Consider the following 17,806-nt stretch of genomic DNA (forward strand, 5'->3'; position numbering starts at 1 on the left):
TGTATCTCCGAAGGATACTTTTGTCCCACCTTGTATCACGTGTATGTTATATATATACTAGAGGCTTTGTGCACAAAATTCGTGCACGGAAGGGGGGCTGTCACTCAGCCCGGCCTGCACCCTCTTCCAATCTGGGACCCCTTGGGGGTTGTCCGACTGCCAGTTTAGGCCCGATCCCACTGGCTCATAACTGCTCGCCTGCCTGCCTGATCGCTCCTAACCTCCTCTGCCTGCTGGCCTGATCACCCCTAACCGCCTCTGCCTGCTGGCCTGTTCGTCCCCTAACTGCCTCTGCCTGCCAGCCTGATCACTCCCTAACTGCTCCCCTGCCAGCCTGATTGCCCCCTAACCGCCTCTGCCTGCTGGCCTGATCACCCCTAACCACCTCTGCCTGCCGGCCTGATTGCCCCTAACTGCTCCCCTGCAGGCCTGATCGCCCCTAACGGCCTCAGCCTCCGCCACCGTGGCTTTGTCCGGAAGGACGTCTGGAATGACATCCAGAAGATCATTTGGTCTAATTAGCATATTATTCTTTTATTAGTATAGATGTGTTTTTTTCCCCCTCTGAGGTAATTGTCCAAGTATACAAGCACACATAAAGGCATTTATTTTATATATGTATATATTTAATAAGATTATTCAAAATATTTTGAATATGATTAGTTTATCACTCTCCTTATACAAGTGGGAACTATGATTAAAATTAATGTGAATCCTGGCCAGTGTGGCTCAGTGGTTGAGCATTGGCCTATGAGCCACACTGGCTGGGCTCAAGTACAATTTAGAGGAGAGTCTTCTCCCTTGATTGGCAAAGGACTCACATTGGCATCAAAGAAAAGGAACTGTGACTCTAATATACTACTTGGATTAGGCATGAATGATATTTACAGTCAGAATAAAATATATAAGTCAAGATGTTTATATAGCAGAATTAAAATGTGATCATATATAACATTCTATATAATAAAAGGCTAATATTCAAATGGTCGTCACACCCTCATGCATAACAACCGATTAGCAGGAAGCTGCATATGCAGCAGGCGCACACAGGTGGATGGGGCTGCGTGTGCGGCGAGTGTGTGTGGGTGGGCGGGGCTGCATGTGCGACTGGTCACCAGGAGATGCATGGAACACCTCTTGGTCCCCGCCCCCCCCAGCTCCTACAGGCGGCAGTGGCTCGCTCCCACCTCCCTCCCACGGAAGTGGCGTGGCTCCCACCAGCTCCTGTGGGTGCTCTGCAGCTCCCACTGGCTCCCGCGGAAGTGGCAGGTGGCCTACTGTGTGTGATTTTGTGCACTGGGCCACTAGTGTATATAATAAAAGCCTAAGCAACCATTACATTGGAATGACCAGAACAACTGGTCGTTATGATGTGCACTGACCACCAAGGGGTAGACGCTCAACATAGGAGCTGCCCCCTGATGGTCAGTGCATTTCCACAGGGGGAGTGCCACTCAGCCAGAAGCCAGGCTCAGGGCTGCTGAGCGCAGCTGCCACAGTGGGAGCCTCTCCTGACTCTGTGGCAGCAGGTGCAGTGGGAGGGGATGAGCCAAACAGCACAGTGCCTGCTGCTTGGCACACTGCTACATCCCAGGAGGAGTCCTGGACTGCGAGAGGACGCAGGCCAGGCTGAGGAATCCCCCCGCACCAGTACACAAATTTCATGCACCAGGCCTCTAAAGTGATGTGTATATTACATACAATGTGTATGTGAAGATTAAATTGACAGAAGGACTGAGAATGGTAGAAGGAAGAGGAGTGAAACTCATCTTACATAGTGAGTAATTAAAGGGAATTGTCTAAAGTTGACAAGGAAAAGTAAAGATATAAATACAGTGTTTAAAGTTGCCAGGTGACTAATGGAAGAATTAAAATAATGCAAATATCCAAAATTGGAAGGTGGAGAAAGGGGTGGAGGTAGTGCAAATGAGCTAAATCCTCATCTTTACTAGTGGGCAATCAAGACATGATATCTGAATCTGATATATCATATGAAATAGCCATGTGATTGTCCAAATTATGTCCTCCAAATTTGTTTAATTGTTAATTCACAGACTGTGAATACGTCACCTTGCAAAAGATACTTTGCTTATGTTTAATGTGATTAAGATTAAAGACCCTGAGCAAGGGAGATTATCTTAGAATATCTAGGTGGTCCCATTCTTTTCACATGAGTGGTTAAAAACAGAGAACCTTTTCTGACTGTGACCAGAAGGAAATGTGATGATAGAAGAAGAGCAGAGAGATGTTTGATGTTGCTGGATTTGAAGAACGTGGATGGAACCCACCAGACAAAGATTGTGTTTGACCTCTAGAAATTAGGAATAGCAAGGAAAGATATGCTTTCCTAGAGCCTCCAGAAAGTGTCATAGTTTTTTCTAACACCTTGATCTTAATCTAGTGATATCTATGTTGAACTTTTAACCTACAACACTGTAATATAGTAAATTTGTGTTGTTTTAAATCAACTATGTGGTATTTTGTCATGGCGGCCATAAAAAACTCAAGTGAGCCCTATCAGTATCACATTTAGAATCAGGTATAACTATTAGAGCAAATCCAAATCATAATTGGCTGCAATTGCTTGCTTTTGGAAAGCAGAACTGTTGAAGAGGAGGGGTTGAATGGGGCAGCTGTTTTTTATAAGCATTTTTGAGCTATTTGTGCAACCTGTATATAGTATTATTTTGATAAAATTAGAAATGATACAACACATTAAAAAAGGTAAACAATGTTTTTCTATAGCTGACTGCATTGATTTTATTCTTAGGAAAAGATATGGAAAGTAGTTACTATTTTAGAGATCTTATACTAGTTCCTTAATTTCAAAATGAGAAAAATGAGTCATTCAAATAGCTAGCATGATTTTATGTCCACCTTTTGTTTTAAAATATGTTGTTTTTTGTTATAAGGTACAAATGAACTTTGTTAAATAGTATACAAATATTAGAACTAAATATTATTTCTGTACTAAGAGACATCTAGAGTAAAATTGACTAATTTTTACAATTTTAAATATTTTAAAGCAATCATGCTTTAGGAAAAAACAAAGTACATTATTTTGTTGTGGTTACAATTGTACGGGCCATTCTATACTCTTCAAATTTTTGAAGAGCAAAGTTAATTTAAAAAAACCTGAGGGGGAAGAAGAGATTAATCAAAGAACTTATCTGCATATATGCATAACCCATGGACACAGACAATAGTGCTATGAAGGCCTGGGGTGGGGGCAGGAGTGGGGAGGAGGGGTCTGTGGAGGGGGGGGGGGATAGGCCATCTATAATACTTTCAACAATAAAGATAAGTTAAAAAATAAAAAAAGAGCCTGGCTGGCATGGCTCAGTGGTTGAGCATCGACCTATGAACTATGAGGTTGGGTTGCAATTCCCGGTCAGGGCACATGCCCAGGTTGTGGCTTGATCTCTGAGGTGTATACCTAGAGTGGATGTGCTGGGTCATGTGGTGATTTTATGCTTTACTTTTTGAGAAACCACCAAAGTGTTTTCCAATGAATTCTTTTTTGTTAGTCACTTAACCTTATGTTTTTCATTGTTCAGTTCTTCTACAAATACTTATCCTTCTCTGGTTGGTTGTGTCAATTATGATGTTCTGTGAGAGATATGAAAAGGAAATGATACCTCCGACCTCTGATGAGATGCTACTTGAAGCAGCATGCAAAATAGCTACTATTTATTCTTGTTCTTTTTGTCTGCAACTTGCCAGGAAATGTTTATTTAAAGACCCTCATGTTCCCAGAATAGTGGTACGCTGATTCATTTGTGGTTTCTGTCTATTCTGCCTTCAGCTTGATAAATGGCCACATTCTTGTATTTATCTTGATGATGATGATGATGATGATGATGATGATATCACAGCTTGTTAGGTGCATTCCTAGTGCAAGGCACAATGCTAAGAGGTTTACATGTTATTTAATCTTCATAATATACTTCAGTATACTTCTGAAATGGATATTTTATTTTTTAAATATATTTTTATTTATTTCAGAGAGGAAAGGAGAGGGAGAGAAAGATAGAAACATCAATGATGGGAGAAAAATCATTGATCGGCTGCCTTGTGCACATCCCTCACTGGGGTTAAAGCCTGCAACCTGGGCATGCGCCCTGAACGGGAATTGAACCGTGACCCCCTGGTTCATAGGTCAATACCCAACCACCGAGTCACGCAAGCCAGGCTTAAATGGATATTTTACATCTTTTTGTCCAGAACAAGGTTTAAATCAGTGAAGAAATTTCACCTTGCTGGAGGTTGACAGGACAGCAGGAAGGTGTGGCTATGCTGGGGCCTCCCATTCCTTGGAAAGGTTAATATATACTCAAGTGTGATTCTTTTGATTCACTGGACAAACTTGGTATTTGAAAACCAAGATTATGCCATATCAAATAAAAAGGGGGAAAGAAGAAAGCCTTCGGCAAAACCACTATGTCGTTTCAAAATCTATACCTAAAAAAAATATGGGAAAGAAATGACCACAAAAGCAGCATGCCATCACCTTCTAAATTATTTAATATTTAAGTGTAATATTTGTTATAAGTTACACTAGGAAGCTTATTTCTTATTTTAACTTTAGTATGATACTTTAATGCTGTCCTTTACACATATACATCTTAAACCTACAAAAATGTATAGTAAGGATTATTAGCTTTTAGATCCCCAAGATAAAAAATTCTTCCTCTCCAAGATTCATCATGGTTGTAGTTTTTCAAATGTGGAAACTGTTTTGTGTCTCAGTGGATTTTCCTTGCTGCATTTGGTGCCAAGGGAAATCACTGATTGCTTAGGCAATAGTGGTATAAACTGTAACATTTCCTTAAATGAAAGCATGACTGCTGGTAGCATAGTAACAGGCAACTCTACTTTATGAAATATTGTAGGTTTTCACAAAATGCTTATAGATTTTAAAATGATTATAGGTGTTAGAGGCACCTCTCACCGACACCACAGAGGTATTACTAGACATCCACCTATGTTAGTGGGAGAGGGTTGTTCCCAACCTCGAACCTTGTCTTCTCATATAAAGGAATTTATACAAGAGACCTCGATTGCATTGTATAATGCCAATTTATTAAAGCATGCACTTTTATTAAAGAAGGAAAGCAAGCAAATCTATACATCTGGCTTATGAAGCAGAGATGGGTTCTCAGCTAATCTGAAAAGTGAGTTGGGTGGGTATCTGAGGCATTGTATACTCTCCTGTCTATAGGTTTCAAAATTCCTTTGCTGAATATTTTGGTACAGATAGATTCTCAAGGTCCCTTTTTACTTTGCTGTAGCCTTACCAGAATTTCTGAGAAGCACCTGGCTATTAAACCCCAAGTTTGTTAGTTAGCTCCTCTGATTCAAACAGCCCCTCTGTTCAAACTAAAAGACAAAGATAAGCTACTTTCAAGGCTGCATGTTGCATCTCCCTCCTCCCTGCTGTGTTTACAACTCAGGGATAATTCCCACCAAGGGGTTTCTTGTTATTAGAAAGTTCCCTTCCTCCTTCCACTTCAAGCCTCTTTTGAACTTCATAACTTTTGCTCTAAGAATGTTTTACAGGCTAGGGTAAAATAAGACACTTCCCTAGGACATCTGCAGGACTGTCTCCTGGGGTGGAAGAAACACATCAAAAAACTGTCTGCTCAACTTCAATACAACACAAACCCCTCCCTTCCTTGTCACCTAGCAACAGCCTCTGCCTAAAGAGCAGGCTACCATTTATGTCTTGCGATGTATTGATTAGCAGTACTTTCCCTTCATGGAAAGTAAAATAAATTTCCTTTCTGCATCTCTTCTTTGAATTTTGAATTCTTCCACAGCCATTGTCACTAGCCAAACCCTAACTATAAGAGCTTTAGAAAGCTACTTTATATGCAAGAGCAAGAAAAGTCAATTCATGAGATAAGAAATAGAAATGGCCAGTAGGTAAATTAAAATCTGTTCAATCTCTAGTTGTCAAAAAATGTACACTAAAATGAGATATAAATTTTATTTATTTATGTATTGTTGAACAGGTGTATGCACATGGCACAAAATTCTGAAATACATAATTATATACAATTATACAATAAAAAGTATGTTTTTCTTCTCCTATGCTATCCTCCAGCCACTCCCTTCTCCTCTCCAAAATCAACTATCATTACCAGTTGAATATGGGAATGTGTATAAATAAACACTTACACATGTATGTATTTTATATATATGCGTGTGTGTACATATCAAATACATAAATATATACTATTCACAGTGTTCTACACCTTACTTTTTGCCCCCCTAACAGTTATTCCTTTAATTTTTCCATATCTATACATATAGCTGCCTTGTATTTTATTCCATTAAAATAAAATAAAAATTATTGACTTTTTGGGGTTCATTGGCTAATAAGCTTACATAGGTTTCAGGTGTACAATTCTATAATACATCATCTGTATATTGCACTATGTGTTTGCTACCCTAAGTCAAGTCAGAATATTCTTTAATTTAGGTTTGTCTGATATTTAGCAACTGATCAGACTGACTTTTATTTTCCATGGGGTTGAGAAGTATGTCACAGTGGCAAAATGTTCCTTTTGTCACGTCATGTGAAGGGATACCAACATGACTTTGATATATATACCAAATTTCCAGTTATTTTTCCCTTTCCACACTATGCTTTGGAAATGAGTTGTCAGTTTCAGCCCACACTCAAGGGGTATAGGGTCAAGCTTGACTTTCTGGAGGGAAATCTTTTTTGGAATTTTTCTGTTAAGAAAAATTATTTCTTCCCTTAGTTATTTGCTTATGTATTATATAATATATCACTACAAACTCACATGTATTTATTTTATATTGTCAGTTATAATCCATCACATTATTTATTTTGTTGCTAAAATTGTTTCAACTTTGGCTATTGGGAGCTCTTTTATTTTTATTTATGTATTTATTTACTTATTGAATCTATTTTTACTGTTGAAAGTTTTACAGATGTCCCCTCACTATTTTCTGTGTCCATGGGTTATGCATATATGAGTTCTTTGGTTAATCTCTTCCCACCTCTCCCACATCACCCTTTCTTCTGAGAATCTTCAGTCTGTTGCACGTTTCCATGTCTCTGGATCTATTTTGTTTGTCAGTATCTTTTGTTCATTAGAATCCATATATGAGTGAGATCATGTGATATTTGTCTTTCTCTGACAGGCTTATTTCACTTAGCATAATACTCTCTGATTCCCTCCATGTTGTCATCATTGGGACCTCTTTCAGATTGGACTTTTCACATACTCTTGTCATTATAATTTTTAAGCATTCTCTTATTTTCTGGTAGTACAAATGGTCTAGGCTAATCTTTCATTTTATTTGTTCAAGCTCTAGAATCAACATTTTCTCTGAGAAGCGTTAGTACATTTTATGGGGGAATGAGATTTAGAAATCAAGATCTGTGCAGTAGGTGTGCTAGGTCCTACTGGGATATCATGTGTTCTAGACCTATTCGGCAAATAGAGTAAGGAAATATTTGTGTGTACAATAAACCATGAATACACATATATGTATAATTATCTATCTACTAGAGGCCCAGTGCACGAAATTCGTGCACGGGGTGGGGGGGGGGGGCTTGTCCCTCAGCCCAACCTGCACCCTCTCCAATCTGGGAGCCCTCAGGGGATGTCCTACTGATGGTTTGGGCCCGATCCCGGTGGTTCTCTGCTCTCTTCGGGGCCTGCCTGCTCCACACCACGGCAATGGGCAAGCAGGCCCTGCTGGGTGCTGTCTGTGGGCACACTTGCCTGCTCACAGGTCGCAGCAGCAACGGCTAAGCAGGCCCTGCTGGTGCTGCTTGCAGGCCATGCTTGCCTGCTAGGCTCACATTGCCGGGGTGATGCTGCCAGCATCCTGCCCCTGCCGCTATGGGTGCCGCCATCTTTGTTGCAGAGTGATGGTTAATTTGCATATTGCTATTTTATTAGATAGGATTTTTATCATCTATCTATCACATACATCTGTAATTATCTATTTAGCCTTTGTATCTACATGCTCTCTCTCAACATAAGTTCAAAATGGTATCTCCGACTGTGACTCTAATCTAGCACTACAAGGTTTATTCCATTCTTTCTCCCTTGCTTATTTTTCACTCCTTTCTCTCTCTGACAGTGATAAATCTGGCTCTCTAATTTATTATTTATTTTTAAAATTAATTTATATATTTTTAACCCTACCATGCTGATAAAAGTTTCATAATTTTAACCAGTAGCTTGCTAGAAGTGCTAACACATTTACCAAGTTTATAAAGAGTAACTTTTTGTGTTTAGCTTGATAGCTTCTATTCAAAATGTAGTCTTCCAAAGTTATTTAGACTATTCCTCCTCATTCCCAATAACATCAGTGAGGTTATTTTGTAAATTTGTAATATAGTTTGTCATAGTCTATGATTCATCCTAGGATTCCCAACATCTTGGCTGATTGTTTAAAATTTACATACCTTTAAGTTCACACTTTATTTTATATACTTGTATGGATTTTGAAAAATGTGTAGAATACTTTATGTACCATTTCAGTACCTTACAGAACAGTTGCATCACACGCAAAATTCTGTGGAACACTTTTGTAGTCAACTATTCCTCCTCCCACCAATAACGAGGCAACCACTGATTGTTTTTTTGCATCTACATAATTTTACTTTCAAGAATGACAGATAATTTAATTGTATAATTTGTAGCTATTTGGGTCTCATATCTTTGACTTAGCAAAATATATTTAATATTCACCTATATTTTTATGAATACTTCACTTGTATTATCACAGAATTTTATTCTATTGTTCACATATAATACAATTTGTTTATCCATTCATTAGTTGAAGAAAATATTGTTTGTTGTTTCTAACAGTGTTTGGTGATTATGATCAAAGCTATTATAAACATTCACATACAGATTTTTGTGTGGACATAAATTTTCTGTTCACTTAATTAAATACTTAGGAGTGGGATTACTGGGTCATAGGCTAGGTCCATGCTTAAAATTATAAGAAACTCAAACTGTCTTCCAAAGGGGCTGCTCCATTTTGCATTCTCACAATCATGAATGAAGGTTTTTGTAACTCTGTATCCTTGTTAGTTAGCAGCACTATTTTGGTAGTTTGGGTTTAACTCTGTATCCTTTGTGTACTTTTCATAGTTGTTAATAAGCTATAAACATATTTGCATACTCTTTGTTTACCTAACAACCCTTTTATTTTATTTTTTCAGTGATTAATATTTTTATTGTTTTATTGCTTACAGTACTACAAGGAGTATTACATATGTCTCCTTTCTTTCCCCGCCCTTGACAATCCCCTGGCCTCCCCTACCCCCAGTGTTTTATGTCCATTGGTTATGCTTATATGTATGCATACAAGTCCTTTGGTTGATCTCTTACCCCCCTCCCACCTCCCAACCCTCCCCAGCCTTCCCGCTGTAGTTTGACAGTCTGTTCGAGGCAGCTCTGCCTCTGTATCTATTTTTGTTCATAAGTTTATAATGGTCTTTATTATCCCTAAATGAGTGAGATCATGTGGTATTTTTCCTTCATTGACTGGCTTATTTCACTTAGCATAATGCTCTCCAGTTCCATCCATGCTGTTGCAAATGGTAAGAATTCCTTCTTTTTCACAGCAGCATAGTATTTCATCGTGTAGATGTACCACAGTTTTCTAATCCATTCATCTACTGATGGGCACTTAGGCTGTTTCCAGATCTCAGCTACGGTGAATTGTGCTGCTATGAACATAGGGGTGCATATATCCTTTCTGATTGGTGTTTCTGTTTTCTTGGGATATATTCCTAGAAGTGGGATCACAGGGTCAAATGGGAGTTCCATTTTTAGTTTTTTGAGGAAACTCCATACTGTCTTTCATATTGGCTGCACCAGTCTGCATTCCCACCAGCAGTGCACAAGTGTTCCTTTTACTCCACATCCTCTCCAGCACTTGTCGTTTGTTGATTTGTTGATGATAGCCGTTCTGACAGGTGTGAGATAGTACCTCATTGTTGTTTTGATTTGCATTTCTCAGATGATTAGTGACTTTGAGCATGTTTTTATATGTCTCTTGGCTTTCTAGATGTCCTCTTTTGAGAAGTGTCTATTTAGGCCCTTTGCCTATTTTTTGATTGGATTGTTTATCTTCCTTTGTTGAGTTGTATGAGTTCCCTATAAATTTTGGAGATTAGGCCCTTCTCAGATATGACATTGACAAAAATGTTTTCCCACGCAGTGGGCTTTCTTGTTGTTTTGTTGATGGTTTCTTTTGCTGTGCAGAAGCTTTTTATTTTGATGTAGTCCCATTTGTTTATTTTCTCTTTAGTTTCTAATGCCCTAGGAGCTGTATCGGTGAAGAAATTGCTTCAGCATATGTCTGAGATTTTGTTGCCTTTGGATTCTTCTAGTATTTTTATGGTTTCCCGTCGTATATTTAAGTCCTTTATCCATTTTGAGTTTATTTTTGTGTATGGTGTAAGTTGGTGGTCTAGTTTCATTTTTTTTGCATATATCTGTCCAATTTTCCCAACACCATTTATTGAAGAGACTATCTTGACTCCATTGTATGTTCTTGCCTCCTTTGTCAAATATTAATTGAGCATACTGGTTCGGGTCGATTTCTGGGCTCTCTATTCTATTCCATTGATATATATGTCTGTTCTTGTGCCAGTACCAGGCAGTTTTGAGAACCGTGGCTTTGTAATACAGCTTGATATTTGGTATTGAGATCCCACCTACTTTGTTCTTTCTCAGGATCGCTGCAGCTATTCAGGGTCTTTTTGTATTCCAGATGAGTTTTTGGAGAGTTCGTTCTAGGTCTCTGAAATATGCCATTGGCATTTTAATGGGAAGTGCGTTGAATTTATAGATTGCTTTGGGTAGTATGGATATTTTAATGATGTTGATTCTACCAATCCAAGAACATGGTATGTTCCTCCATCTGTTTATGTCTTCCTCTATCTCTTTTTTCAATGTCCTGTAGTTTTCTGAGTAGAGGTCTTTCACCTCTTTAGTTAAGTTTATTCCTAGGTATATTCATTTTTTTTGGTGCGATGGTAAATGGGATTGTTTTTTTAGTCTCTCTTTCTGTAAGTTCACTATTGGTGTAAAGAAATGCCATAGATTTCTTGGCATTAATTTTGTATCCTGCTACATTGCCGAATTCATTTATTAAGTCTAATAATTTTTTGATGGCTTCTTTAGGGTTTTTTATGTATAATATCATGTCATCTGCAAATAAGGATAGTTTTACTTCTTCTTTTCCAATTTGGATGCCTTTTATTTTTTCTTCTTGTCTAATTGCAATGGCTAATACTTCCAGGACTATGTCGAACAGGAGTGGTGAGAGTGGGCATCCCTGTCTTGTTCCTGTTCTTATGGGAAATGGTGTTAGTTTTTGTCCATTGAGTATGATGTTGGCTGTGGGCTTGTCATATATGGCTTTTATTATGTTGAGGTATGATCCTTCTATTCCAACCTTGCTGAGAGTTTTGATCAAAAATGGGTGTTGGATTTTGTCAAATGCTTTTTCTGCATCAATTGATGTGACTATGTGGTTTTTTTTCTTTCAATTTGTTTATGTGATATATCACGTTTATTGATTTGTGGATATTGTACCATCCTTGCATCCCTGGGATAAATCCTACTTGGTCATGGTGTATGATCTTTCTGATGTACTGCTGGATCCGATTTGCTAAGATTTTGTTGAGGATTTTGGCATCTATGTTCATGAGGGATATTGGCCTGTAATTCTCTTTCATTGTGTTGTCTTTACCTGGTTTTGGTATGAGGGTGATGCTGGCTTCATAGAATGAGCTTGGAAGTGTTTCTTCCTCTTGTATTTTTTGTAGTAGTCTGAGGAGGATAGGTTTTAGTTCTTCCTTGAATGTTTGGTAAAACTCCCCTGTGAAGCTGTCTTGTCCTGGGCTTTTGTTTGCTGGAAGCTTTTTGATTACTGCTTCAATTTCTTCCATAGTTATTGGCCTATTGAGATTTTTAGATTCTTCCTGATTGAGTCTTGGAATGTTGTATTTTTCTAAGAATATGGCCATTTCCTCCAGGTTGTCTAGTTTGTTGGAATAGAGTTGTCCATATTATTTTTTAACAATCATTTGTATTTCTGTGGAGTCTGTTGTTATTTCACTTTTATCATTTCTGATTTTGTTTATTTGGGTCCTCTCTTTTTGCTTCTTGGTGAGTCTGGCTAGAGGTTCATCAATCTTGTTTATCCTTTCAAAGAACCAGCTCTTGATTTTATCTATAGTTTTTTGGTCTCTATTTCATTTATTTCTGCTCTAATCTTTATTATCTCCTTCCTTCTGTTCACTCTGGGCTTTTCTTGTTGCTCTCTTTCTAATTCTTTGCGGTGTAGAGTTAGATGATTTACTACTATTTTTTCTTGTTTTTTTTTTTTTTTTGAGATAGGCCTGTAGAGCTATAAACTTCCCTCTCGGGACTGCTTTCATCGTGTCCCATAGGTTTTGGATTGTTGTGTTTTCATTGTCATTAGTTTCCAGGATGTTTTTAATTTCTTCTTTGATCTCAGTGTTAACCCAATCAATATTTAATAACATGCTGTTCACCTTCCAAGTGTTTGAGTATTTTGGGTTGTTTTTATTGTAGTTTATTTCTAATATTATGCCATTGTGGTCTGAGAAGATGCTTGGTATGATTTCATTCTTCTTGAATTTGGGGAGACTTTGTTTGTGACCCAATATGTGGTCTATTTTTGAAAATATCCCATGAGTACTTGAGAAGAACGTATATTCTGTGGCTTTGGGGTGAAATGTTCTGAAGATGTCAATTAAGTCCATCTGATCTAGTGAGTCATTTAGGATTGCTGTTTCTTTGCCGATTTTTTTTGTCTAGAAGATTTATCCAGTGATGTCAGTGGTGTATTAAAGTCCCCAACTATGATTGTATTCTTGTCGATCTCTCCCTTGATATCTTCCAGGAGTTTTTTTTTAATGTATTTGGGTGTTACTGCATTGGGTGCATCTATGTTTATCAGGGTTATATCTTCTTGTTATATTGATCCCTTTAGTATTATGAAGTGGCCTTCCTTATCTCTTGTTATGGCCTTCACTTTGAGGTCTATTTTGTCCGATATAAGTATTGCTACCCCAGCTTTTTTTTCATTTCCATTTGCCTGAAAGATATTTTTCCATCCCTTCACTTTCAGTCTGTGTGAGTCCCTTCTTCTGAGGTGGGTCTCTTGTGAACAGAAAATATATGGGTCTTGTTGTTTTATCCATTCAGCCACTCAATATCTTTTGATTGGAGCATTTAGTCCGTTTACGTTTAAAGTTATTATTGAAAGGTACTTGTTTGTAGCCATTTCTATATTTTGTGCCTGTTTTCTTTCTGAGCTTTTTATTTCTTCTTTTTACACCAGTCCTTTTAGCATTTCTTGAATTGCTGGCTTGGTGGTGATAAACTCCCTTAGCCTTTTTTTTGGTCTGTGAAGATTCTTATTTCCCCTTCAATTTTGAATGATAGCCTGGCTGGGTAGAATATTCTTGGATTCAGTCCTTTGCTTTGCATCACTTTGTAAATTTGCATCCATTCTTTTCTGGCCTGATGTGTTTCTGTTGAGAAATCATTTGATAATCTAATGGGAGATCCCTTGTATGTAACTTTCCGTCTCTCTCTTGCAGCCTTTAAGACTCTCTATTTGTCCTGAACATTTGCTATGGCAATTATGATGTGTCGTGGTGTGGGTCTTTTCGGGTTCACCTTGTTTGGGATTCTCTGTGCTTGTGTGACTTTTTTCTTCCCCACCTCAGGGAAGTTTTCTGATATTATTTCCTCAAATAGGTTTTCTAACCCTTGTTCCTCTTTCTGTTGTTCTGGCATCCCTATTATTCATATGTTGTTTCGTTTCATGTTGTCCCATAGCTCCCTTAGACTCTCCTCTTGTCTTTTAATTTTTTTCTCCAATTGCAGTTCAGTTTGGGTGTGTTTTGCTTCCCTGTCTTCTAATTTGCTAATTCAGTCCTCCACTTCTACTAGTCTACTGTTGAAACTTTCAATGCTGTTTTTTATTGCAGCTATAACACTCTTCATTTCTTCTGGGTTCTTACATAAGTTATTTTTTTTCATGCATTTATTTTTGATTCTTACATAAGTTGTTGATTTTTTTCATCTGTTTCTTCTTGATTCTTGCATAAGTTGTTGATTTTTTCTTCCATCTGGTCTATACATTCTAAGACCCTTAATCTGAATTCTTTTTCAGTCATATTGCATGCCTCTGTTTCACTTAGCTGCTTTTCTGGCGAGTTCTCCTCTTCTTTCCTTTGGGGTTTCTTTGTCTACCCATGTTTGATCTTACCGACATATCTAGATGTTGAATCATTCAGGGGCTGCTCCTTGGGTGGCAGTGGCTCCTCGGGCTGTGGTTGCTCCTCAGGTGGTTGTGGTAGCAGCTGCTCCTCAGTTGGCAGCAGCTCCTCTGGCGGGTGCTGTTCACAGCTGTGGTGGCTCCTCTGGCTGGTGGGGGGAGGCTTTACACAGTCTGCTTTTCCTCAGACAGAGGGTATGCTGATCACGGGGCTGCTGTTCCTTGGATGGGCGCGGGGTACACACGCAGCTGCTACTCCTTGAACTGGGGCTGAGTGCTCATGTGGCTGCTTTTCCTTGAATGGGGCAGTGATTAATATTTTTATAATTTTCCTTCATGTTTCATTTACTCAATAGTTTATTATTATTAATCCTCACCCAAGGATATGTTTTCTTAAAAATTCTGAGTACAGAACTGTGTGCCTGGGGATGCGTTGTGGCCTCTCTTTCTGAATCTATGTGGTGGGGAAATCTTCTATAACCAGCAGATGAGTGGTTTGTCAGAGCTGTCCCAGGACAATTCTGGCTTAACAGATTCTGTCGACAGGTTCAGAGGTGTCCGTCCACTTTCTCCAGATGCCGGCTGATTACTGGGCTGAGGTCTGGGAGCACCTGGAGTTCCCTCAGTTTCAATTCTGCTAAAATCAGCAGCGGGCGCCTTCCGGAGGTCTCTCCCGCGCCCCCAGGCCTCAAACCCTGTCCACTCACCAGATGGCTAATCAAAGCCAAAATGTGGTAGTTTCCCGATTCAGGGAACCATCCCTAACAACCCTTTTAAAACATTGTATCTATCATTATAACTTTTAACTAAAGGCCCAGTGCATGAAATTCATGCATGGGTAGGGTCCCTAGCGGCTGCTGGCTGCCAGCTGGGGCCTCCCTTCCCCCGACTGCCTGCTGCTGCCACCCCTTGGTGATCAGCTCACATCTAACTCCTGGTTGGCTGAATTCCCACCCATGGGGACAATTTGCATATTAGCCTTTTGTTATATAGGATGGCTTGACTTTGTGCATAAGCCAATCAAGTTTGTATGTTAATACCAACTAAATTTGATATTGCATATTATCATTTTTATAAATTGCTTCTTTTATGTTTTGTGTGTTAACAGCATATTATCTTACATAATTTCTCAAAAAGAGCTGTGGAGTGGTGTTTCGATATTACTAATGCTGAGAAACTTTTCAAAGATGGCGTATTTGAGTTTAATTTATTAAGTGGGACTCTACTACCAAATGAAGAGTATAAAGTTTTCTTAAGATTTTGTCCAAGTAAGTAGTTTTTCCTATTTTGTTGTTGATATTTCAGTTTATTTTTCACATATTGTTTTATCATGTATGCAAAAATTTAACTTATTTGTTATGTGTTTTAAAAACTGTTTTTAAGAAGTTTCTTAGTAGAATTTTATAGTAATCATACTTAAAAAAATCACTGCCAGTGGTCCTCACCTACTGGTATTCATGCCATTGTAATCCTCTTTCCCATCAAATAGGGCTGATATATAACCCATGGGATATTATGGATGTGATGGTGTGGGCCTTCCAAGGCTAGATCAGAAAAGGCATTGCATTATCTGGCTAGTACTCTTGGATTGCTTGTTTTTGAGGAAGCTGGCCAGCATCTCTATTTATCTATATTTCCACTTTATTTCTGGTGTGTTTTTTTAATTCAAAGAAATTTTATTGTATCTTTTTATAATTGGTCTGACAAATTTTCTCTCATTAAATATCTATTACAAAAATTCATGACAGTTCTTACAGTTACTTTTTGAAACAAACCTTTGTTGTTTTTTTTCCAGTTTCTAAGAAAAGGCACATAACTGACTTTTTCACTTTAGAGAATGTTTCTAACTCTCTATTCCTCTCCCTTCTTCTTTGAAAAAATCAATAAAATAAAAAATTTATTTTATAGGCATCATTATTGCTAATGAGATTTTTTTTCCATTCTTTTAAATTTACTAGCATTGTATAAAAGGAATATATTTATACTTTATCTGGCACTTCTGTACCAAACTTCCCTGGTTAGATCTGGAAGTTTTTCAAATATTATTATACATTGCTTTTAAGAAAATAGTTTATAATATAAAACCATGGTAATTAATAAAGTTGTCTCTCTTTTTACAATATTTATTTTTTCTCTTCCTCTTCCCCTTCTCCTTATTCTTCCCTATACTCCTCCTGAATCTATTAATACAATGTTACTACAGTACAATAACATTACATTAAATTATAATTGTATTATAATTGTAATCTCTCTGAATGTATTATTATAATGGCAGTTTAAATTTTGATTCCAAAAATTTTGCTTTGTATATTTAGATGTTATGAAAAGTTTGTCTAATATACATTTCACAAATAAGTACATGCATTTTAAAATATTGATTTTTTTAATACAAAATGCTATTTGCATAAATGATCTTTATGTGCTACATTGACATTTTGTCTTCCCTTTTCTACCTTTGGCTGATATATCTCTTTATTTTCCATCTTTGTCTTTTAAAATTAGAATAAATATTATAAACCAAAAGACCACAAGGTGAAATTCCTATGTTGAGCACCTGCTCAGTAGAAACCAAGATATCACATGGGGAGTTTCTTCTACTATGAGGCATGTGCAGTAGGAGCCATGATAGCAACTATAGAGGGAAAGTGTCTAATCTGGGAAAAGGATTGGAATATATAAGGAACACAAAACCCTAGATGATTTAGGAAATGGATTGGTTAGGAGGAGGGTCCAGCACAAGCCTGCAAAGGATTGGCATATTGATTGGTTAGTTGAAAGAGAGTCTGGTCCTTTCCAAGCCCAAGATAATATGATAAGAGCCTGACAAAGGGAAGCTCTCTCTCTCTCTCTCCTGGTAACATGGGTCTGTTCACCCGTGCTTTCACCTGTTCTCTCTCTGTAGCAGCCATGTGGGCCTAGCTGTTGCATTGGGCCCAAGTGCAGGTATGCCTCTCCAAGGGCTCCAAGTGGGCTACAAACATGAGCCTGGGTACCGAGTATGGCAATATAATACCAGCCAGAGCACAATAAGAAACAGAAGTTAAGCTAGCCAAATGGGGACAGAGACTGAACTGGACTGAACCAATAGCACAGAATGTGTGGATCCTGGCCTTTCTTCTGGGCTTGATAAAGATAAGACTTGGCTTCTTCCATAGCAGGATGGATGGAGATGAGATACTGGGAACCTGGGGGCAGTCTTTTATTCCTATTCCAATAAATATTACACTATATCTCATCCTCCCATATATGGCTCCCCAAATGCTTTTCTTGCAACTCCATGAAGGAACCTATTTCAAACAACAATACATGGAGGACTGGATTTTCAGATTTTGTAAACATCACCTGAAAATATTTAATGTATACTTGTAACTTACTTTAGGTATTTGAGTGTTTGATTCTTACCTTTCTTGTTAAAAATGGAAGCATTTGTTTATTTCTAAAATATCTTCTAAAAATTATGGGCTGAAAATACCTGTGA

At 38.0% G+C, this 17,806-nt stretch overlaps 1 protein-coding gene across 1 annotated transcript in view; it reads left to right on the forward strand.

The window, feature by feature from the left end:
• CFAP47 (cilia and flagella associated protein 47) overlaps positions 1–17,806 on the forward strand; it is a 425,326-nt gene that overhangs the window by 99,585 nt on the left and 307,935 nt on the right. The window contains 2 exon segments of the mRNA XM_014462850.1: positions 4,152–4,186; positions 15,437–15,596. Coding sequence (XP_014318336.1) covers positions 4,152–4,186; positions 15,437–15,596 — 195 coding nt within the window.

This window comes from Myotis lucifugus, unplaced genomic scaffold (genome assembly GCF_000147115.1).
Source record: "Myotis lucifugus unplaced genomic scaffold, Myoluc2.0 scaffold_192, whole genome shotgun sequence".
Taxonomy (NCBI): Eukaryota; Metazoa; Chordata; class Mammalia; order Chiroptera; family Vespertilionidae; genus Myotis; species Myotis lucifugus.